Consider the following 20593-nt stretch of genomic DNA (forward strand, 5'->3'; position numbering starts at 1 on the left):
TTGGGCTTCAGCAGATCTGTGACTCGCCCTCTTTCCCTCACCAAACACTAGCCATGGCCGAGGGTCCCGAAAGAAGGTAAACTGCTGTTGTCTGTAAACAGCTGAGCCTCTGGCATTCAGCAGATCAAGAAGCTCTCCATTCCACAGCTTAGTTCTCTTACTAGACCGGTTCTTTTGGGGGGGTGCGGGGGGGGGGCCATGGAGGGAGACAGGATCTTATTAAGTAGTCCAGGTTGGGTTCAAACTTGCAATCCGTCTGTCTCAGCCTCTCAAATGATGGGATCATACCACATCTGGCTTGATTAGGACAAGACATACTGAGCACCTATTATGCGCCTAGAAGGGTGTCTCTTGTACCTTGGTATGGAAAAGGACAAAGCCATGCAAATGGCTCTCCTCATGCTCTCGCCTCCCTCCGCTTCTCCCACAGGAGGCGAATGTGGGTCATACGTAGGAGTGGAGAATACACCTAGAGAGATGTGGAGAAGACCGCCCGGTGAGAAGGAGCACTCGAGCAGTTAGTTGGCATTTAGCAAATTAACTGTAGAAAATGAGATGTCAGTGGCGTCTTTCCAGCATGCAGCCTGTGTTGAGAGCTGCAGCAGACCCCTGCTGACCGAGTCACACGCTTGGCGGAGCGCCACCGCCCCCCTGCCCTTCTGCACCGCACAGGCCTCGTCTCTGGGCTGGCGCCTGTGTGAAGGTAGTGGCTTTGACCTCAAGCTGGGCAGGTGATCGGTTCTCCACCTGCATGGATGCCCTAGGCTGTTAGGTGGTTGTTTCTGCACCTGTGTGGATGCCCTAATACTTCTGGCCCATGAGCTGCAGCTCTGAAATGTTCACGCGTGAGTGCGGGGCGCAGGCTGCATCATCCTGTTCGCCTCTCCGTTGTCCCTCCTCTGTCCCTTCTCTCTCCCCAGCCTGCTCTCCTAGCCATCTGCTCCTCCTGGCAGATGGAGGCACATCAGGCCTATTGGTTCCTGGGTTTGACACTGGGCCTTGTGCATTCCATTAGCCAGGCGTTACTGAGCTGTCCAGAGCAGGAGCAGGGCCTGGAATACGATGTCTGTTCTCTTAAGTGGAAGGGTGGCCATTGGCTTCCAGCACTAAGTCCGGCAGAGCAGAGACCCTCTGCTCAGGACACTGCTGCCATCCCAGCGTGACCCCATCTGACCCTCTCCAGGATGTCCTGCCTGTTTTCACTGTGGCTGTGTCCACATTAATCATGACCGAGATCTAAGTTCACACCCTTCCCGGTGCCAGCCATTTCCCTCTCCCCCTGGTTACCTCTCCACGCCTGCCTGGTGTTTATCTTTCTTTGTATCAGTTTTCCTCTCATCCTTCAGTCTTGCCACTTCTGTGCTAAGCTGCTCATAATTCTGCCTGTCAGGTTCTGAGTCTGGCTTCTGCAGGTGGTTTTCTTAGGGTGATTCTTCCTCTGTCTTTTTTTTTTTTTTTTTTTTTTTTTTTTTGGTCATGGGGCTTGAACTCTGGGCCTGAGCATTATCCCTCAGCTCTTCAGCTCAAGATGAGCACTCTACCACTTGAGCCACAGTGCCAGTTCTGGTTTTCTGAGTGGTTTATTGGAGATAAGAGTCACCTTTCCTGCCCAGGCTGGCTTTGAACCGTGATCCTCAGATCTCAGCTGAATAGCTGGGGTGACAGGCGTGAGCCACTGACGCCCGGCCCTCGTCCTCTGCTTTAGTGGGCACTTCCTTTCCCTCCCAGCTGCCCTCTCCTCCGGCCTCCCTGCCTCTGCCATTTCCATGGCTATCAGGAAGGACATCTGCTGTAGGGACTCAAGGGGAGGAGAGGAGAGAGCTGGACCCCACTGAACTTCAGCCTCTGGAGAGGAGGACTCAGCTTTGCATGTATCACCTCAGGGCCCTGGATATACAGGAGCAAATCCATCTGGAGTGAGCAGTTGGCCTGGGGCCTGGCTGGCTGGAGGCTCAGCCATGAAGAAATCTCACTTTAGCTGATTTGTACTAGCACAGATAAGCCATTTAATTTAACTTTTAACATGATTATTGGGTGCCTTAAAAAGCAAGAAGAAATAACGAGGTTTCTCCACTTATTTTCCCCTGGGCTGTTAACCAGGCCACTTGTCAAGGTTGTCAGCTTAATTAGCTTTGGTCATCTGGGGATGCTGTTCCCATCAGCTTGAGAGACAGCCTGAAGCTGCTGGACCCTCAGGCCTGGAGCCCTGAGCTGAGCGCAGAGGGCGCAGGCAGCTTCTGTGTGTCTGTCTGGGGGGAGGGCCGAGGCAGCTTCTGTGTGTCTGTCTGGGGAGGGCCCCAGGCAGATTCTGTGTGTCTGTCTGTGGGGAGGGGCTCAGGCAGCTTCTGTGTGTCTGTCTGTGGGGAGGGGCTCAGGCAGCTTCTGTCTGTCTGGGAGTTGGGGGAATGGGGCTCCCCAGGTCCCGTCTGGGAGGAGGCAGGAGAACTCCCTGGGTCTGAGCTTGGCTCTGCTCCACTGAAGAGCCAGATGCTTCTGCAGAAAGAGGGTGCCACATGCTGTCTCCCCAAACTCCTACAGCGCCCCAGACAGGGCAGAGTTTGTGTGAGCATGAGGGTAAGTTGGAGCAGGGGCTCTGGTCCTATCAATGACGTCCTTGAAAGGGTGGGGGACACAGAAGCCACAGAGGACGGAGGCTCAGGTACTGCAGCACCGGCCAAAGCGAGCCACGCCAGAGCTGGGAGGGACGGGGGTCACAGGGTCCTGCCCTGTCCATACCTTGACTTAGAATCCGTTTCTGAGCTTGGAGAGATGGTAGATTCTTTCTTCCCCCCTCTTTCCCTTTTCCTCCCTCTCACTGTCTGTATCTCCTTTGTGCTGCTATCCCAGGCCTGGGCACTGCCCCTTAGCTCTACCACTGGAGCCCCAGCCCGTTTGGCAGCTCTGAGTGAGGCCGGTGGACTGTTCTGCATCTCCAGTGCTGCCAGTGCTGTTCTGTGTTTCTCCTCTTTTATCCTCTCTCCTCATCTCTTGCTTTCCTTTTTTTTCTCCCCAGGTTGGCTTCGATACAGACCACATCTGGCTGTATTGTTTAATTGTTTTCTATTTCTGTGGTACTGGGGTTTGAGTTCAGGGCCTTGTGCTGGTAGGCTGGCCCCAGTGGGGTGTGTCCCCGAGTCAGAACCCTTGGGGGCGTCCTGCTGGCCACGGGCAGTGCCCGGCACCGCGCTGTGCAAACCTTGTGGCTGTGAGGAGCCCACCCAAGCCCACCTCCCTCTCCCCAGCTGCTGGCTGAGGCTCCTCAGGATTCTTGGGAAATTGCCAGGGCTGAGTACCCACGAACAAGCAGGTGAGGGCTGTCGGGTTGGGTAGAAAGTCAGGCGCACCTGTGAGCAGGTCTCAGGAGGCAGAATTGGGGACAATTAGACCAGAAGAAGGCATTTCTGAGGCATGGCATGGGGAAAAGGAATCTCACGCAAGAGCAGGACGCTGGGGCAGGAAGTGGGCACAGGGTCCCCAGGAGATGCTCAGAGGCTGGCTGCGGCTCACGCTCCTGAGTGTGCGTCTACGTCTCCCCTCCCCCCAGGATGAGAATGAGCCAAGCATGCGCCGGAAGCCAGCCAGGGCCTTGGTTCCGTCGGTCAGTCAGGCACGTTTGTTTCCATCCTCCTCCTGCTCCTGCTGGGGCCGTGAGCCCAGCGGCCCCAGGCCTGTTCTCCCAGTGAGCACACGCTTCCGGCCCCATGCCGCTGCACCAGCCTCGTCTCTAAGGTTCGTGCTATGGTACCCAACCCGCAGCTTGAGCACACATGACTGAAAAGTTCCGGAGGGGCCCTGAGCTACGAGGATGGTTGCCATGGAGCCCAGGGGCCAGGGAACTTCTGGAGGCACAAGAGCCACAGTGGCCAGCACCCAGGCTGAGGCCCCCAGACCGCTCACCCCCAGCCAGCCAACGCCTGGCAAGGTCAGCCCTCCTGGCCCAGCAGACATCGGTGAGCGTTTTCCTGGAAGGCCACAGAAAAGCTTTTAGCTTTGCCAGCAACATCTCAACTCTGCAGCCACAGACACCATGCCAACAGTGGGAGTGGCTGTGTGCCAATAAAACTTTATTTATAAAAACAGGCGAGGTGCTGGGGGCATTGTTTGCTGACCCCTGCTGCAGGGACAGCAGGGCAACAAGAGCCAGGGCCTAGGATGGGGTGGGCTACCTGGCAGTGGCCAGCCTTGACCCCCACGAAGACAGGTATGACCGTCTCTGCCACTTAACCGCTGCCATCTGTCCCCCACTGGCCATTCCTAAATGTGTGACCAGGGCAGACGTGGTCTCCTGGCCTCTAACCAGACCACAGGGCCGCTCTGGTCTGGCGATGGTAAGTGGGCCAGGAAGGGGCCGCCAGTTGGGAGGTGTTGGCCGGCTGGGTGGAAGGGGCGTCTGGTGCAAAGACGCTGCCCGGCCTCGGCTCTGGGCAGCAGGGCTGGCACTGTGGGGGTATGTACAGGGAACTGGCACATGCGGGAGGCGGCTGTCCGGTGGCCTGTCTGGGAACACCATAGAAAAGGCACGTGGTTCGGCATTGGCGTGCTCTGTCTCAGATCTCTGTCCCAGGAGACGCTGCTCCCGGCCTGCGGCCGATGCCACCGGCTGCTTGGCTTCCACGGTCCTGGGAGACAGGGCCCAGCCCCGCTCTTGGTCTGTAGGGTCTGCAGAGACCGGTTCCCACCCGTGCCCCCGCCCAGGTCCACAGGGCTCTGCGCTGGGTGGAGAAGGAAGGGTCAGTGCCGTCCATGCTTGATCCAGTTTCTGATCATCCACTTCTGCCCTGAGCACCTCTGCACCACCAGCCGCAGCCCGAAGTTGGCGTCCTTGGACATTTCCACCTCCAGGCACCGGCCAGTGTCACGACTCACAATGGGACCACTCTGCGGAGAAGCTGAGCTGGTACGGAAGCTCACCTTCCGTACAAGAGGCCACCGTGCCAGCCCCGCCCGGCCCCACGCTGCCACCACAACATCCTAGGGACCCTGTCCTCTGGTCTGTCTAGTCAGGCCCTGCTGCAAGCCTGCCCTGCTCCCCGTTCTCTGGTCCACAGACACTCCAGAATGGCCCAGGCCCCTGGGGACCCCAGCGGCAATGGAGGTGGAACTCCAGCGACCCGAGCAAGCAAAGTGGCGGCTCACGCCACAGCTGAGGAGCATGCCGCCCTCCAGGACAGTGGACCCACTCCTGACTGCCAAGTACTGCCCCAGGGAAGTCGGGCAGGGACGGGGACACTCAGAGGACATGCCTGGCTGCCCTCATTCTGCCAGCCTGACTGGATGGAGAAAGATGGGCAAGACTGGTCCTGAGTATGGGAGGGCAGTGCATAGCCCAGCCATGGAGGGAAGGGAGGGGGGCCTGCCAGCAGTCTCTCTCCCCCTCCCTCTCTCCCCCTCCTCCCCCTCTCCTCAATCGCATTCCACCACACCCTCCCTGCCAAGATGGACCAAAACCTCTGAGCTTGTCTCAGAGTTGACCTCCAGCTTTAAACAGCCATGGGGCTGATGTGGGAGCTGCCCTGCCCCCTGCCCCCCGCCCCCCGCCCCCCACCCTCACCCCCCCACGCTGCCCTGCTGCCACCCCACCAGCTAGCCCCGAGGGCAGCGGTGCCTCCTGCCTCAGCGCCCCACCCACTGACCTGGGTGAAGTCCCACAGCCGCTGGCTGGGCCTGGCTACATCCTCACATCTCTTCAGGGTGGGCGTGCGGCCCCTGCCGTCATCCACCAGACACTTGGAGTCGGGCAGAAAGGCGGTGGAGCCCAGGGGTCCCAGCTGGAGGAGGCCGTCCGCGCTGTACCGCACCAGCTGAGGGGGCAGCGGGAGCGGTCAGTGGCCGCCCACCAGGCCTGGCTGACCCCAGGGTGAAGAAAGGCGCTTGCATGGGCCCCTGGTGTGTGTTGGAGGCTTTACCTGGGGACGCCGTAGCGGACCACCAGGGTGGCGGGGCTGAGGGACAGATGGGCGCCGCCCAGGCTCAGGATGCCGGCCGGCCCTCAGCTGTTGGGAAATGGAGCTACTAGACACAGGGAGACCTGGTAGGGCACAGGAGCCCAGGCCACCCTCCCCTGACTCAGCCTAGGGCTCGAGATGCTGGAGTGGCAGGGAACACCCCAGCCCCAGCCTTGCTCTAGACCACGGCGGACAGCTCCCACCCCTGAGCACGGTGGGCAGCGTCCCACGCCTCCCTCTGTGCCTGCCGGAGCCCAGCGGGGGTGGCCCCGGGAGGCGCCTACCTGGGAGGACATGCCGTGACAGGGGTAGAGGATGGCCCGGTCATCGTCTTCTGCCCCCTGGTCCAGGCAGTAGCCCGTGGCCTTGCTGTTTCTCACCTGCAAACAGGAGAAGCCTCGGGTCACTTGGTGCGGGCCTTCGGGCTCCCTGCCTTGGGTGGGGGACCTGCGCTGTGCCTGCCTGGTGCTGTCCTGAGGGACAGGCCACCCTGGGGGGGTCTGCCCAGGGGAGGGGAGGAGTGAGGGACGGGGAGGGAGTGGAATGGGGCGGGGGAAGAGCGGTTGCCATAGAGAGGGGAAGAGATGAGGCGCACTTGTGTAGTGTGCATGTGGACTTGTGACCTCTACATGCACGTAGGTGTGTGTACTCTACATGCATATGGATGTGTGTATTCTACATGCATGTGGACTTGTATACTCTACACGCATGTGGATGTGTGTATTCTACATGCATGTGGGCATGTGTACTCTACATGCATGTGGACTTGTGAACTCTACATGCATGTGGACTTGTGAACTCTACATGCATGTGGACTTGTGAACTCTACATACATGTGGACTTGTGTACTCTACATGCATGTGGACTTGTGTACTCTACATGCATGTGGACTTGTGAACTCTACATGCATGTGGACTTGTGAACTCTACATGCATGTGGACTTGTGTACTCTACATGCATGTGGACTTGTGTACTCTACATGCATGTGGACTTGTGAACTCTACACGCATGTGGATGTGTGTATTCTACATGCATATGGATGTGTGTATTCTACATGCATGTGGACTTGTGTATTCTACATGCATGTGGACTTGTGAACTCTACATGCATGTGGACTTGTGAACTCTACACGCATGTGGACGTGTGTACTCTACATGCATATGGACTTGTGAAGTCTACATGCATATGGACTTGTGAAGTCTACATGCATGTGGACTTGTGAAGTCTACATGCATGTGGACTTGTGAACTCTACATGCATGTGGACGTGTGTACTCTACATGCATGTGGACTTGTATACTCTACATGCATGTGGACTTGTGTACTCTACATGCATGTGGACTTGTATACTCTCCATGCACGTGGATTTGCATACTCTACATGCATGTGGACTTGTATACTCCATGTGTAGACTTGTATACTCTACATGCATGTGTGTGGACTTGTATACTCTACATGCATGTGTGTGGTGTGTGTAATCTACATACCCGTGTGTGGACTTGTATACTCTACATGCATGTGTGGACTTGTATACTCTACATGCATGTGGACTTGTATACTCTATATGCATGTGGACTTGTGTACTCTATACATGCATGTGTGTGGTGTGTGTAATCTACATACCCATGTGTGGACTTGTATACCCTACATGCATGTGGACTTATATACCCTACATGCATTGTGTGGACTTGTATACTCTACATACATGTGGACTTGTATACTCTACATGCATGTGGACTTGTATACTCTACATGTATGTATGTGGTGTGTGTAATCTACATACCCATGTGTGGAGTTGTATACTCTACATGCATGTGGACTTGTATATTCTACATGCATGTGTGGACTTGTATACTGTACATACATTGTATGGACTTGTATACTCTACATGCATGTGTGGACTTGTATACTCTACATGCATGTATGTGGCATGTGTAATCTACATACATGTGTGTGGACTTGTGTAGTCTGTGTGCATGTGTGTGTAATTGTAGTCTGTGTACATATGTGTGGTTTGTGTAATCTACATACGTGTGTAGTCTACATCTATGTGGACTTGTGTAGTCTGCAAGCATGAATGTGGACTTGTGTAGTCTGGGTGCATGTGTGTGCTTGTTTAATCTGCATACCTGTGTATGGATTTGTGTAGTCTGCATGCATGTGTATGGACTTGTGTAGTCTGCGTGCATGTGTGTGGACCTGTGTGGTGAGTGTGCATGTGTGTGGCTTGTGTAATCTACATACCTGTGTGTGGATTTGTACAATCTACATGCATGTGTGTGGACTTGTGTAGTCTGCGTGCATCTGTGTGGACTTGTGTGGTATGCGTGCATGTGTGTGGCTGGTATAATCTATATGCATTGCGTGTGGCTTGTGTAGTCTGCATGCATGCGTGTGGACTTGTGTAGTCTGCGTGCATGTGTGTAGCTTGTGTAGTCTGCATGCATGCGTGTGGACTTGTGTAGTCTGCGTGCATGTGTGTGGCTTGTGTAGTCTGCATGCATGCGTGTGGACTTGTGTAGTCTGCGTGCATGTGTGTGGCTTGTGTAGTCTGCATGCATGCGTGTGGACTTGTGTAGTCTGTGTGCATGTGTGTGGCTTGTGTAGTCTGCATGCATCTGTGTGGACTTGTGTGGTGTGTGTGCATGTGTGTGGCTGGTATAATCTATACGCATTGCGTGGACTTGTGTGGTCTGTGTACATGTGGACTTGTGCAGTCTACATGCGTGTGGACTTGTGTAGTCTGCGTGCATGTGTGTGGACTTGTGTAGTCTGCGTGCATGTGTGTGGCTTGTGTAGTCTGCGTGCATGTGTGTGGACTTGTGTAGTCTGCGTGCATGTGGACTTGTGCAATCTACATGCGTGTGGACTTGTGTAGTCTGCATGCATGTGTGTGCACTTGTGTAGTCTGCGTGCATGCGTGTGCACTTGTGTAGTCTGCGTGCATGGGTGTGCACTTGTGTAGTCTGTGTGCATGTGTGTGCACTTGTGTAGTCTGCGTGCATGCGTGTGGACTTGTGTAGTCTGCGTGCATGTGTGTGCACTTGTGTAGTCTGCGTGCATGTGTGTGCACTTGTGCAGTCAGCTCACAGTTCAGGCTGGGGGTTTGGCAGGCAGAGCTGGCACAGAGCCTGGCTCCAGACCACGTTTGGTGGTTCCCGGGGAAGCCCTGTATGGAGGGAACAGGAGTGGATGAGTTGGCCAGGAGCCCCAGGGACCGTCTGTGAGCACTGCCCTCCAGGCTTCCTTCCTTCTGGCCGTCCCACGTGCTGGCCAGGGCAGAGCGCACCTCTTACCCAGAGACAGAGCAGAGGAGCGCTGGGGAGAGGAGGCACAGCCCCTGCCGTTGGGGGGCTCCTTGCACCAGCATAGACCTGAGGGGTGCAGGAAAGCAGTAGCCACCCCCTGGCTTTGGAGGGAGCCCTGTGAAGCTGTGCAGGTGGGCACTGTGGGCACTCATGGGTCTGTAGAGCTGGCGTGTCTGCCCTCCTGTGTGTCACAGGTGTCCATGTATGTGCTTCTGAGGGCACATGGGTTGCATGTATTGTGGTACACAATCATGGCTACACAGTGTGAGTGCACGATTGTGTGCACACATGCTCACGTGCCATGACCTGTTCCTCTGTGTAGCTGGGATTACAGGGATGAAGCTTGTGCCCAGCCAGGAGATGCTTTGATTGGCGCTCAGGATGAGTGCATGTGTATGTATGGACATGCACATCTGAATGCATGTCTATACACAATCCTGTATTTGTGCAAATATATATATAGATATGTATATGCATCTTGGTGTGGTGTTGAGGTGGGTATTGGGGTGTGGGTGTTGGGGTACGAGTGTTGGGGTATAGGTGTGGGGATGCAGGTGTGGGGATGTGGGTGCTGGGCTGTGGGGATGTGGGTGCAGGGGTGTGGGGATGTGGTGCTGGGGTGTGGGGATGTGGTGGGGGGGTGTGGGGATGTGGTGCTGGGGTGTGGGGATGTGGGTGCTGGGCTGTGGGGATGTGGGTGCAGGGGTGTGGGGATGTGGGTGCCGGGGTGTGGGGATGTGGTGCTGGGGTGTGGGGATGTGGGTGTTGGGGTGTGGGGATGTGGTGCTGGGGTGTGGGATGTGGTGCTGGGGTGTGGGGATGTGGGTGTTGGGGTGTGGGGATGTGGTGCGGGGTGTGGGGATGTGGTGCTGGGGTGTGGGGATGTGGTGCTGGGGTGTGGGGATGTGGGTGCTGGGGTGTGGGGATGTGGTGCTGGGGTGTGGGGATGTGGGTGCCGGGGTGTGGGGATGTGGGTGCTGGGGTGTGGGGATGTGGTGCTGGGGTGTGGGGATGTGGTGCTGGGGTGTGGGATGTGGTGCTGGGGTGTGGGATGTGGTGGGGGGGTGTGGGGATGTGGGTGCTGGGGTGTGGGGATGTGGGTGCTGGGGTGTGGGGATGTGGGTGCTGGGGTGTGGGGATATGGGGTGGGTGCGGGGTTGTGGGGATGTGGTGGGGGGTGTGGGGATGTGGTGCAGGGGTGTGGGGATGTGGGTGTTGGGGTATGGGGATGTGGGTGCAGGGGTGTGGGGATGTGGTGCAGGGGTGTGGGATGTGGTGGGGGGGTGTGGGGATGTGGTGCTGGGGTGTGGGGATGTGGGTGTTGGGGTGTGGGGATGTGGTGCTGGGGTGTGGGGATGTGGTGCTGGGGTGTGGGGATGTGGGTGCTGGGGTGTGGGGATGTGGGTGCTGGGGTGTGGGGCTATGGGGTGGGTGCTGGGGTGTGGGGATGTGGTGGGGGGGTGTGGGGATGTGGGTGTTGGGGTGTGGGGATGTGGTGCTGGGGTGTGGGGATGTGGGTGCTGGGGTGTGGGGATGTGGGTGCTGGGGTGTGGGGATATGGGGTGGGTGCTGGGGTGTGGGGATGTGGTGGGGGGGTGTGGGGATGTGGGTGTTGGGGTGTGGGGATGTGGTGCTGGGGTGTGGGGATGTGGTGCTGGGGTGTGGGGATGTGGTGCTGGGGTGTGGGGATGTGGGTGCTGGGGTGTGGGGATGTGGTGCTGGGGTGTGGGGATGTGGGTGTGGGGATGTGGGTGTTGGGGTGTGGGGATGTGGTGCTGGGGTGTGGGGATGTGGTGCTGGGGTGTGGGGATGTGGTGCTGGGGTGTGGGGATGTGGTGCTGGGGTGTGGGGATGTGGGTGTGGGGATGTGGGTGCTGGGGTGTGGGGATGTGGTGCTGGGGTGTGGGGATGTGGGTGTGGGGATGTGGTGCTGGGGTGTGGGGATGTGGGTGCTGGGGTGTGGGGATGTGGTGCAGGGGTGTGGGGATGTGGTGCTGGGGTGTGGGGATGTGGTGCTGGGGTGTGGGGATGTGGGTGCTGGGGTGTGGGGATGTGGGTGCTGGGGTGTGGGGATGTGGGTGCTGGGGTGTGGGGATGTGGGTGCTGGGGTGTGGGGATGTGGTGGGGGTGTGTGGGGATGTGGGTGCTGGGGTGTGGGAAAGTGGTGCTGGGGTGTGGGGATGTGGGTGCTGGGGTGTGGGGATGTGGTGCTGGGGTGTGGGGATGTGGGTGCTGGGGTGTGGGGATGTGGTGCTGGGGTGTGGGGATGTGGTGTTGGGGTGTGGGGATGTGGTGCTGGGGTGTGGGGATGTGGGTGCTGGGGTGTGGGGATGTGGTGCGGGGGTGTGGGGATGTGGTGCTGGGGTGTGGGGATGTGGTGCGGGGGTGTGGGGATGTGGGTGCTGGGGTGTGGGGATGTGGTGCTGGGGTGTGGGGATGTGGGTGCTGGGGTGTGGGGATGTGGGTGCTGGGGTGTGGGGATGTGGGTGCTGGGGTGTGGGGATGTGGGTGCTGGGGTGTGGGGATGTGGGTGCGGGGTGTGGGGATGTGGTGCTGGGGTGTGGGATGTGGTGGGGGGGTGTGGGGATGTGGGTGCTGGGGTGTGGGGATGTGGTGCTGGGGTGTGGGGATGTGGGTGTGGGGATGTGGGTGCTGGGGTGTGGGGATGTGGGTGCTGGGGTGTGGGGATATGGGGTGGGTGCTGGGGTGTGGGGATGTGGTGGGGGGGTGTGGGGATGTGGGTGCTGGGGTGTGGGGATGTGGGTGCTGGGGTGTGGGGATGTGGGTGTTGGCTGGGGTGTGGGGATGTGGTGCTGGGGTGTGGGGATGTGGGTGCTGGGGTGTGGGGATGTGGTGCTGGGGTGTGGGGATGTGGGTGCTGGGGTGTGGGGATGTGGGTGTTGGCTGGGGTGTGGGGATGTGGTGCTGGGGTGTGGGGATGTGGGTGCTGGGGTGTGGGGATGTGGTGCGGGGGTGTGGGGATGTGGGTGCTGGGGTGTGGGGATGTGGGTGCGGGGTGTGGGGATGTGGGTGCTGGGGTGTGGGGATGTGGGTGCTGGGGTGTGGGGATGTGGGTGCGGGGGTGTGGGGATGTGGTGCCGGGGTGTGGGGATGTGGGTGCAGGGGTGTGGGGATGTGGTGCTGGGGTGTGGGGATGTGGTGCTGGGGTGTGGGGATGTGGGTGCTGGGGTGTGGGGATGTGGTGTTGGGGTGTGGGGATGTGGGTGCTGGGGTGTGGGGATGTGGGTGTGGGGATGTGGGTGCTGGGGTGTGGGGATGTGGTGTTGGGGTGTGGGGATGTGGGTGCTGGGGTGTGGGGATGTGGTGCTGGGGTATGGGGATGTGGTGCTGGGGTGTGGGGATGTGGTGTTGGGGTGTGGGGATGTGGGTGCTGGGGTGTGGGGATGTGGGTGCTGGGGTGTGGGGATGTGGGTGCTGGGGTGTGGGGATGTGGGTGCAGGGTATGGGGTGGGTGCGGGGGTGGGTGTTGGTTGGGGTGTGGGGATGTGGGTGCGGGGTATGGGGTGGGTGTGGGGATGTGGTGCCGGGGTGTGGGGATGTGGGTGCTGGGGTGGGTTTTGGTTGGGGTGTGGGTGTTGGAGTGCAGGTGTTCTAGTGTGCGTGTCTGAAGGGTGCAGATGTCTGCCTCTTGGAGGAAAGCCCACCCACCCCTGCAGGGTCTCGGGTGCAGGCGGTACCTCTCCGTACGTGAGGGTGTTGTTGTAGATCCTCATCTCGGGGTACACGTTCTCTAGGTACCACTTGAAGCTGCGGCACTTCAGCCTCTGGCGCAGGGCCAGCCTCTCAGACACGTCCCCAAAGTCCACCCCGGGGTTCTGTGGGGTAGAAGCAGGGACAGGTGGAGAGCTGCACATCGCAGCTCAGGTCTCCTGCCTACAGCAGCCCCCGGCCGCCTGGCGTGCCGAGACTGCATCCAGATCCCCTGTCTTATGTGTGTCCACACGCTGCCCTCCTGAGGGGCCCTGAGTGCTGGCGTCTCCTTCCTGACCTGTGTTCCTTGGGTTGATCTTGAGGGGCCGAGAACCAATCTCATGGGCAATCACTGCGCCCACACGGAGTCCCAGTGCGGACTCCAGACCCTGGGGCTGGGCAGAGTCCTGGGAGAGCTGAGTGGTCAGATCCCAGGAGGGAGGGCCTTGGGAGCTCACACCTGGCTGCTCCGGGAGCCTCCCTGCTACCACCTTGCCCTTGGCTACTTTAATCAGTCCTAGGAGCCCCGAGCTGGCCTTGCTGAGTGCTCCGTCTTCCTGGTGAATCATGGGACCTAAGGGTGAGGAGGCCTGCAGAGAGGCCCCGTCCCCTCTCCCCCGGCTCAGGTTTCTTACAGCCTGGGGACAGGGGTGGCACTAGAGCCTGGGCTCCCAAAGTGAGTCTGTTTCAAAAACCAAACCAGGCCAGTGGCTCACACCTGTAATCCCAGCTACACAGGAGGCTGAGATCTGAGGATCTCGGTTCAAGGCCAGTCCAGGCAGGAAAGTCCGTGAGACTCTTATCTCCAATGAACCACCAGAAAACCGGAAGTGGTGGTAGAGCGCTTGCCTTGAGCTGAAGAGCTGAGGGACAGTTGTTCTGAGACCCCAGGCCCAGAGTGGCTGCTGCAGGTGCCGAGGAGAGGCCCCGCGGCCATGCCCAGCCGCGGCTGTCCTCAGCCTCTCCCAGCGTGGAGGTGGCCGCCCTTTCCTGCCCCATCCTCCTGGCGGGGAGGCCCCGGCGTTGACTCCCCATGCCCCCGCCCCTCCCCGCTGGGCACGGGCTTACGGTCATGGGGATGTTCCAGGCCATGTACACGTGGGATTTGAAGTCGTCCATCCACACCTCTGCGGCCCGCAGGGCGTTGCGCTTGGCGTAGTAGTCGATGTCGTTGTTGTAGGGCTTCTTGCTGCGCTCGATGTGTGCCACGCGAGAGCAGGGCAGTACTTCCATGCTGCCGCCGCACTGCCACACCTGGGGGCGGGACCCGGTGAGGCCCAGACAGCCCTGCCTCCGGGGGTCGGGGGCCGGGGGGCGCCCGTGCCTTCTTCAGGGACGATGCCCTGGGGGAGGGGCGGGGGGCACAGGCTGCGGCCGGTCTACCGGGCCTGCGTGCGAGCCTTCTCCCCTTTGGGGTTCCCTCCCAAGACTGATTTCTCTTGCGTGTTTTGTGACGGTGGATCCTTTGCCTCCACCCACCCCATGGCTACGTCCCCTCCAGCCTCAGGGGTCTGTGAGCTGCCTCTGCCCCAGGCCCACGGCCCCCGTGACAGCAGGGCCACTGTCTGCACGTGCCCCGTCCCCAGATCCCATCCAACAGCCAGGCCTAAGGGGAATCTGCGCCAACCACTGCACCCCTCCCTGCCGGACCCCGCACAGACCTGGGCCTCGGCCTGGTGTCCCACGCCAGCTCCAGCTGATCCTTGCCCATCCATAGCCCTCCCTCTCCCTGCTGCTGGACCACGGGCCTGGAGCCCAGAGCTCATTTCATGCCTCCTGCCCTGGCTCATGTCTGGCTCGCAGGAGTCTGGGAGCTGTTTGGTAAGACTGGCCTGATTGGTTTGGGGGAGGCTTGGCAGCACTGAGCTTTGAACTGGGGGCTTTGCACTCGCTCAGGTTCCTTCCTGCGGCCGAGGTATTGCAAAGGGACCGCACGCGAGCTGTGACTTCCCACTGCATCTAGGCTGGAGGCGGTGCGTGTCTTGGAGGATTGGAGCCTCCTGGTCACTTGCTCTGGTGAGTGCCAGGCCTCTGGTGGGCGGATGTCTCCCTGTGCAGGCATTGCAAAGCCACTGGACAAATCTCCTCCCAGGAAGGGCCTGGGAGCAGGACGCCCGCCCCTCCTCTAGTTGGAGTCTGAGGCCCTGGGATTTCTTGCATATTTGGATAGGAAGGCTGCATATAGGACTCTCCGGGATGCTTTTACGCGTCAGAGGCTCTGGATTAGAGGCTATGGATCAGAGGCTCAAACCTCTGTCAATTCCAGAAAATACTGGCAACAGGGTCTTCCCTGTGTGGCTGGCAGAGACAGCAAACCCCTCATACAGTGCTGGGCCCAGCCCTGGATCTCGAAGGAGTGCAGCCTCATCCTCCCCCAGACAACCTCAGCCTCCCCCAGACGACCTGATCCTCCCCCAGACAACCTCAGCCTCCCCCAGACGACCTGATCCTCCCCCAGACAACCTGATCCTCTACCAGACGACCTGATCCTCCCCCAGACAACCTCAGCCTCCCCCGGACGACCTCATCCTCCCCCAGACACCCTCAGCCTCCCCCAGACACCCTCAGCCTCCCCCAGACGACCTCAGCCTCCCCCAGACACCCTCATCCTCCCCCAGACAACCTGATCCTCCCCCAGACAACCTCAGCCTCCCCCAGACGACCTGATCCTCCCCCAGACAACCTCAGCCTCCCCCAGACGACCTGATCCTCCCCCAGACAACCTGATCCTCCCCCAGACAACCTCAGCCTCCCCCGGACGACCTCATCCTCCCCCAGACACCCTCAGCCTCCCCCAGACACCCTCAGCCTCCCCCAGACGACCTCAGCCTCCCCCAGACACCCTCATCCTCCCCCAGACAACCTGATCCTCCCCCAGACAACCTCAGCCTCCCCCAGACGACCTGATCCTCCCCCAGACAACCTGATCCTCTACCAGACGACCTGATCCTCCCCCAGACAACCTCAGCCTCCCCCGGACACCCTCATCCTCCCCCAGACACCCTCAGCCTCCCCCAGACACCCTCAGCCTCCCCCAGACGACCTGATCCTCCCCCGGACGACCTCATCCTCCCCCAGACAACCTCAGCCTCCCGACACCCTCATCCTCCCCCAGACGACCTGATCCTCCCCCAGACAACCTCAGCCTCCCCCAGACGACCTGATCCTCCCCCAGACAACCTCAGCCTCCCCCAGACACCCTCAGCCTCCCCCAGACACCCTCAGCCTCCCCCAGACACCCTCAGCCTCCCCCAGACGACCTGATCCTCCCCCGGACGACCTCATCCTCCCCCAGACAACCTCAGCCTCCCGACACCCTCAGCCTCCCCCAGACGACCTGATCCTCCCCCGGACGACCTCATCCTCCCCCGGACGACCTCATCCTCCCCCGGACGACCTCATCCTCTCCCAGACAACCTCATCCTTCTTCAGACAAATGGCAGCAGAGCCAGTGCCACTTATGGTTAGGTGGGCGCCTGGCCATTTTTCCGGGAAGGACTAAGGCTCTGGCTCATTCCCATTCTCCTGGTGACAAGTGTGGCTCCTGAGGACAAGCAGCAAACCTGGCCGCTGCTGCCCTGTGGCTGGGCACCTGGCTTCTGAGTCAGAGCAAGCGCACCACATGCTCACTGGGTTCCTTCGATGCACTGGGACTGGAAAGGATGCCGTTCCTGGTCACCATCTTGGCTGATGGAGGCTGCAAGAAGCCGTCCATCCATACAGCTGTCCACGCAGATGTCTGTCCACATGGACGTCCCTCCTCCATCCTCCAAGAAGGTGGCTGTGTGGGTCTTCTTTGAGTCCAGTTTCCTCCAAGGTGACTGAGGCTGGCCCCGGGTACACCCAGTGGCCTCCTGTCTGTTGGCTTCTTGAGCTACCAGAAGCCAGGCTCCTGCCCACAGGTGATCTCCCCTGGTGTGAGCTGACTGGTGCCCATCAAGGCCAGCCTCCCAGCAAGCCAAGCCATCTCCAGCCAGGCCTGGTGCCGGGGCCGATGGCTCCTTCCTGTGGCCACGGTGATTCTTCCTTCTGCCACCAGACACCGGCCTTGCAGGAACAACTCACCCAGGGGGTTTTGGCTTTGCAAATGGCTCTACCTCCAGGTCAGTGCATCACCCTCTACAGGATCCCCTGTCCCCCACTGACCCCGCCCCCAGAGCTTCAGGCTGGTCACATTCTAGTTCCTCCTTCTGGAGACAGAAAGGCAGATGCTGGCTGGTCAGCAAGCCAGGGCAGCAGGCGCATGCTGCAGCTCAGCCGTGGCTCTGGGCGCTGCTGGCTTGGTGGTGAGGAATGCTAAAGGCCGGAAGGAGAGGCAAGCACACCCATCCGAAGGCACTGGAGGTCCCAGGGTGAGAGAGGAGCCACTGACACGGGAAGGACTGGACGGCCATAAAGCAACGCGGTGACGGCCGAAAGCTGAAGCCCCAAGTGGGGACAGATGTGCACTTGGTGCGTGGTGGAGCCGCTTTTCCAAGGGAAGGGTGAGAACTAGTCCACTGTTACACAACGTGGTGCACGAAGACCCCAACCCCACGTCTCCAGAAACACGCATCACAGCGGGTGAAGCCCGTCACATGAGAACTGTCCTGGACTCAGGAAGAAGCAAGAGTGTGCAAAGGGCCGGTGGTCACTGCCTGCTCTGAGCACCGCTTGGCGGGGGAGGCTCCTGGTACTAGTCACCACCCCAGCTGACTGGGACAGGCCCCGCGAAGCAGGTCTACAGCACAGGACGGGCCCACAGCTCCCTCGGTCCTGTCCCACCCCCTTGGGTCATGTCCTGGGCGGTGCCAGCCCTCCCCGTCTCCCAGCAGCACTTGCCTGGAGCTTTGCGGCACGCCGCTGGATTTCCTGACCAGACTCTCGGTGCTTGCTTTTTGTCCTGACCTTTATTAAACTGAATGGACACGATGAATTCACTTCCCCTAATCGGCATGAGGCCTTTCCTCATTAGGAGACGCGCAGCTGGCATTTCTATAAGCACAGGAATGTAAATTGGCCCCAAGACCACGGATTTTCTCTAATTGGGCCAAATAGATCTGAGGGGCCGTGCGAGCCGCCTGTTAGCCACGGACCCGAAGCGGGAGCAGAGGCAGGCGGCACCGAGCACAGAGCTGGAGTGGCGCTACTCCGGGCTCTCAGGTCACTGGCCTCCACCGCTGACTGCACACCAGGACGGCAGCGGGTTCCAGGCGAGGGGACAGAGGCCGAGCTCCGGGGGACGGTGACCTCGGTCCTGGGCCAGCCAGGTGGCCCGGGGAGCTGTGCTGGGCGGCCCGCGTGTGGTCAAAGGCTGCCGCTTCCCAGGTGGAATGCCAGCGCAGGACCACGTCCCGGCGGCCCGTGGGCCAGCACACCCTGGCCCTGTGTCCGCCCGGCCGCCGGTCCTCAGGACCAGCTCCTCCTGTGGGCTTCACGCAGGGCGCCTGCTTGGGCTGGGGGCGTCCCAAGTGGTCAAAGAGCATCCGCTCCCGTCCACCTCTCCCTTCGCCTTCCACCCCGTCCCCACTCGGTCGGTTATTCAGGTCCTCAGGCTCACCAGCTGACCCAGCCCTCCCCCTCCCCCTCCACACAGCTAACCAGCTCCCACCCCTCCCCCCCACAGCTAACCAGCTCCCACCCCTCCCCCTCCCCACAGCTAACCAGCTCCCCCTCCCCCTCCCCACAGCTAACCAGCTCCCCCTCCCCCTCCACAGCTAACCAGCTCCCACCCCTCCCCCTCCACACAGCTAACCAGCTCCCCCTCCCCCTCCACACAGCTAACCAGCTCCCCCTCCCCCCTCCACACAGCTAACCAGCTCCCCCTCCCCCTCCACACAGCTAACCAGCTCCCCCTCCCCCTCCACAGCTAACCAGCTCCCACCCCTCCCCCTCCACACAGCTAACCAGCTCCCCCTCCCCCTCCACACAGCTAACCAGCTCCCCCTCCCCCTCCACACAGCTAACCAGCTCCCCCTCCCCCCTCCACAGCTAACCAGCTCCCACCCCTCCCCCTCCACAGCTAACCAGCTCCCCCTCCCCCTCCACACAGCTAACCAGCTCCCCCTCCCCCTCCACACAGCTAACCAGCTCCCCCTCCCCCTCCACAGCTAACCAGCTCCCACCCCTCCCCCTCCACACAGCTAACCAGCTCCCCCTCCCCCTCCACAGCTAACCAGCTCCCACCCCTCCCCCCCACAGCTAACCAGCTCCCACCCCTCCCCCTCCACACAGCTAACCAGCTCCCACCCCTCCCCCTCCACACAGCTAACTGGTCCCCAGTGCCTTCTCCCCCCCCCCCCCACCAGGCAGCAGCAGGAGAGAGGGCCTGAAAGGTCAAAGGGCATCAGAGCACCAGGCTTCGTGCCCCGCCCTTGCTGGTGTCGGGTGACCGGCTGCCCCACGGCTGGGGCCTCGCTGGCCCTCGCTGGCCTGCTCACCCTCATCCCCAGCTCGATATTCTCTGCGCCGTACACCTCCATGCCCGGGTCCAGCAGGCCAATGTCCCCAAAGTATTCGCGGTCCACCACAAATGAGCAGCCGATCATGGCGGGTGTCCTGCGGAGACAGAGGGCAGCGGGCGTCACCTGAGGGGCAGGAGCCCGCCTGCGGGGCCACACCTGGGGGGCCACACCTGCGGGGCACACACCTGCGGGGCACACACCTGCGGGGCACACACCTGGGGGGCACACACCTGGGGGGCCACACCTGGGGGGCCACACCTGGGGGGCACACACCTGGGGGGCACACACCTGGGGGGCACACCTGGGGGGCCACACCTGGGGGGCACACACCTGCGGGGCACACACCTGGGGGGCACACACCTGGGGGGCACACACCTGGGGGGAACACACCTGGGGGGCCACACCTGGGGGGCACACACCTGGGGGGCACACACCTGGGGGGCACACCTGGGGGCCCACACCTGGGGGCCCACACCTGGGGGGCACACACCTGGGGGGCACACACCTGGGGGGCACACACCTGCGGGGCACACACCTGGGGGGCTGAGCCCGCCTGTGGGGCCTGCGGGGCCGACAGAGGACAGACACCGACAGCCGACAGACGCCAGACAACAGCCGAGCAAAGGCCCGGCTCACTCTGCACTCGATTTTGGCCTCAAAGCCAACCATAGTGAAGTTCAACACTGATTTTAACCGTCGGCCCCAGACAGGCCACGTTACATCAGGGTGGCTTTTCCTTCCTCGGCCACCATGACCGTGATGTCTGGTGGACGGACACCGTTTCCCATCGAGCCTGTTAACGCTGGTAATGATCTATTATTATTATTACTCAGTTCCAAAGTAAACTCGAACCCTAAGACGATCGCAGCAGCGTCAGCTAGCTCTGAATTTATTTGTGGGAGAAAACCTTGCTGTGATAAAAGAAAACAGGAAAGCTAAGGGGCACCGTGGCTGGAAGGGCCTCAGGCCTGGGTGCTCTCGGGTTGGGGGTACACCAGAGGTTCTTGCGGTGCGTCTCCACTCTGGCTGTCTTACAGCCTGCAGGGAGACCTGAGCTTTCCCTTCCCCGGTGCGGCCAGGCCCTGCCTCTCCTGGCACCCTCTGCCTTTACCTCCTGTCTACTGAGTATTTAGGTTCCAACAAACCCCCTCGAAATGTTGAAAGAGGGAGCAACCCACACAGCCTCG

At 60.5% G+C, this 20593-nt stretch overlaps 1 protein-coding gene across 1 annotated transcript in view; it reads right to left on the reverse strand.

The window, feature by feature from the left end:
* Nucleotides 1–3959: 3959 nt before the first annotated feature.
* Nucleotides 3960–20593, reverse strand: part of LOC138819933 (polypeptide N-acetylgalactosaminyltransferase 9) — a 48014-nt gene continuing 31380 nt past the window's right edge. The window contains exons 6-11 of the mRNA XM_070011547.1: nucleotides 19383–19500; nucleotides 14032–14217; nucleotides 12951–13088; nucleotides 6230–6325; nucleotides 5634–5801; nucleotides 3960–4878 (exon numbers count right to left, since the gene is read on the reverse strand). Of these exons, the coding sequence (XP_069867648.1) occupies nucleotides 4732–4878; nucleotides 5634–5801; nucleotides 6230–6325; nucleotides 12951–13088; nucleotides 14032–14217; nucleotides 19383–19500 (853 nt within the window). The 3' untranslated portion in view covers nucleotides 3960–4731. The remainder of the gene's footprint in view (nucleotides 4879–5633; nucleotides 5802–6229; nucleotides 6326–12950; nucleotides 13089–14031; nucleotides 14218–19382; nucleotides 19501–20593) is intronic.

This window comes from Dipodomys merriami, unplaced genomic scaffold (genome assembly GCF_024711535.1).
Source record: "Dipodomys merriami isolate MVZ:Mamm:240054 unplaced genomic scaffold, mDipMer1.0.p SCAF_827, whole genome shotgun sequence".
Taxonomy (NCBI): Eukaryota; Metazoa; Chordata; class Mammalia; order Rodentia; family Heteromyidae; genus Dipodomys; species Dipodomys merriami.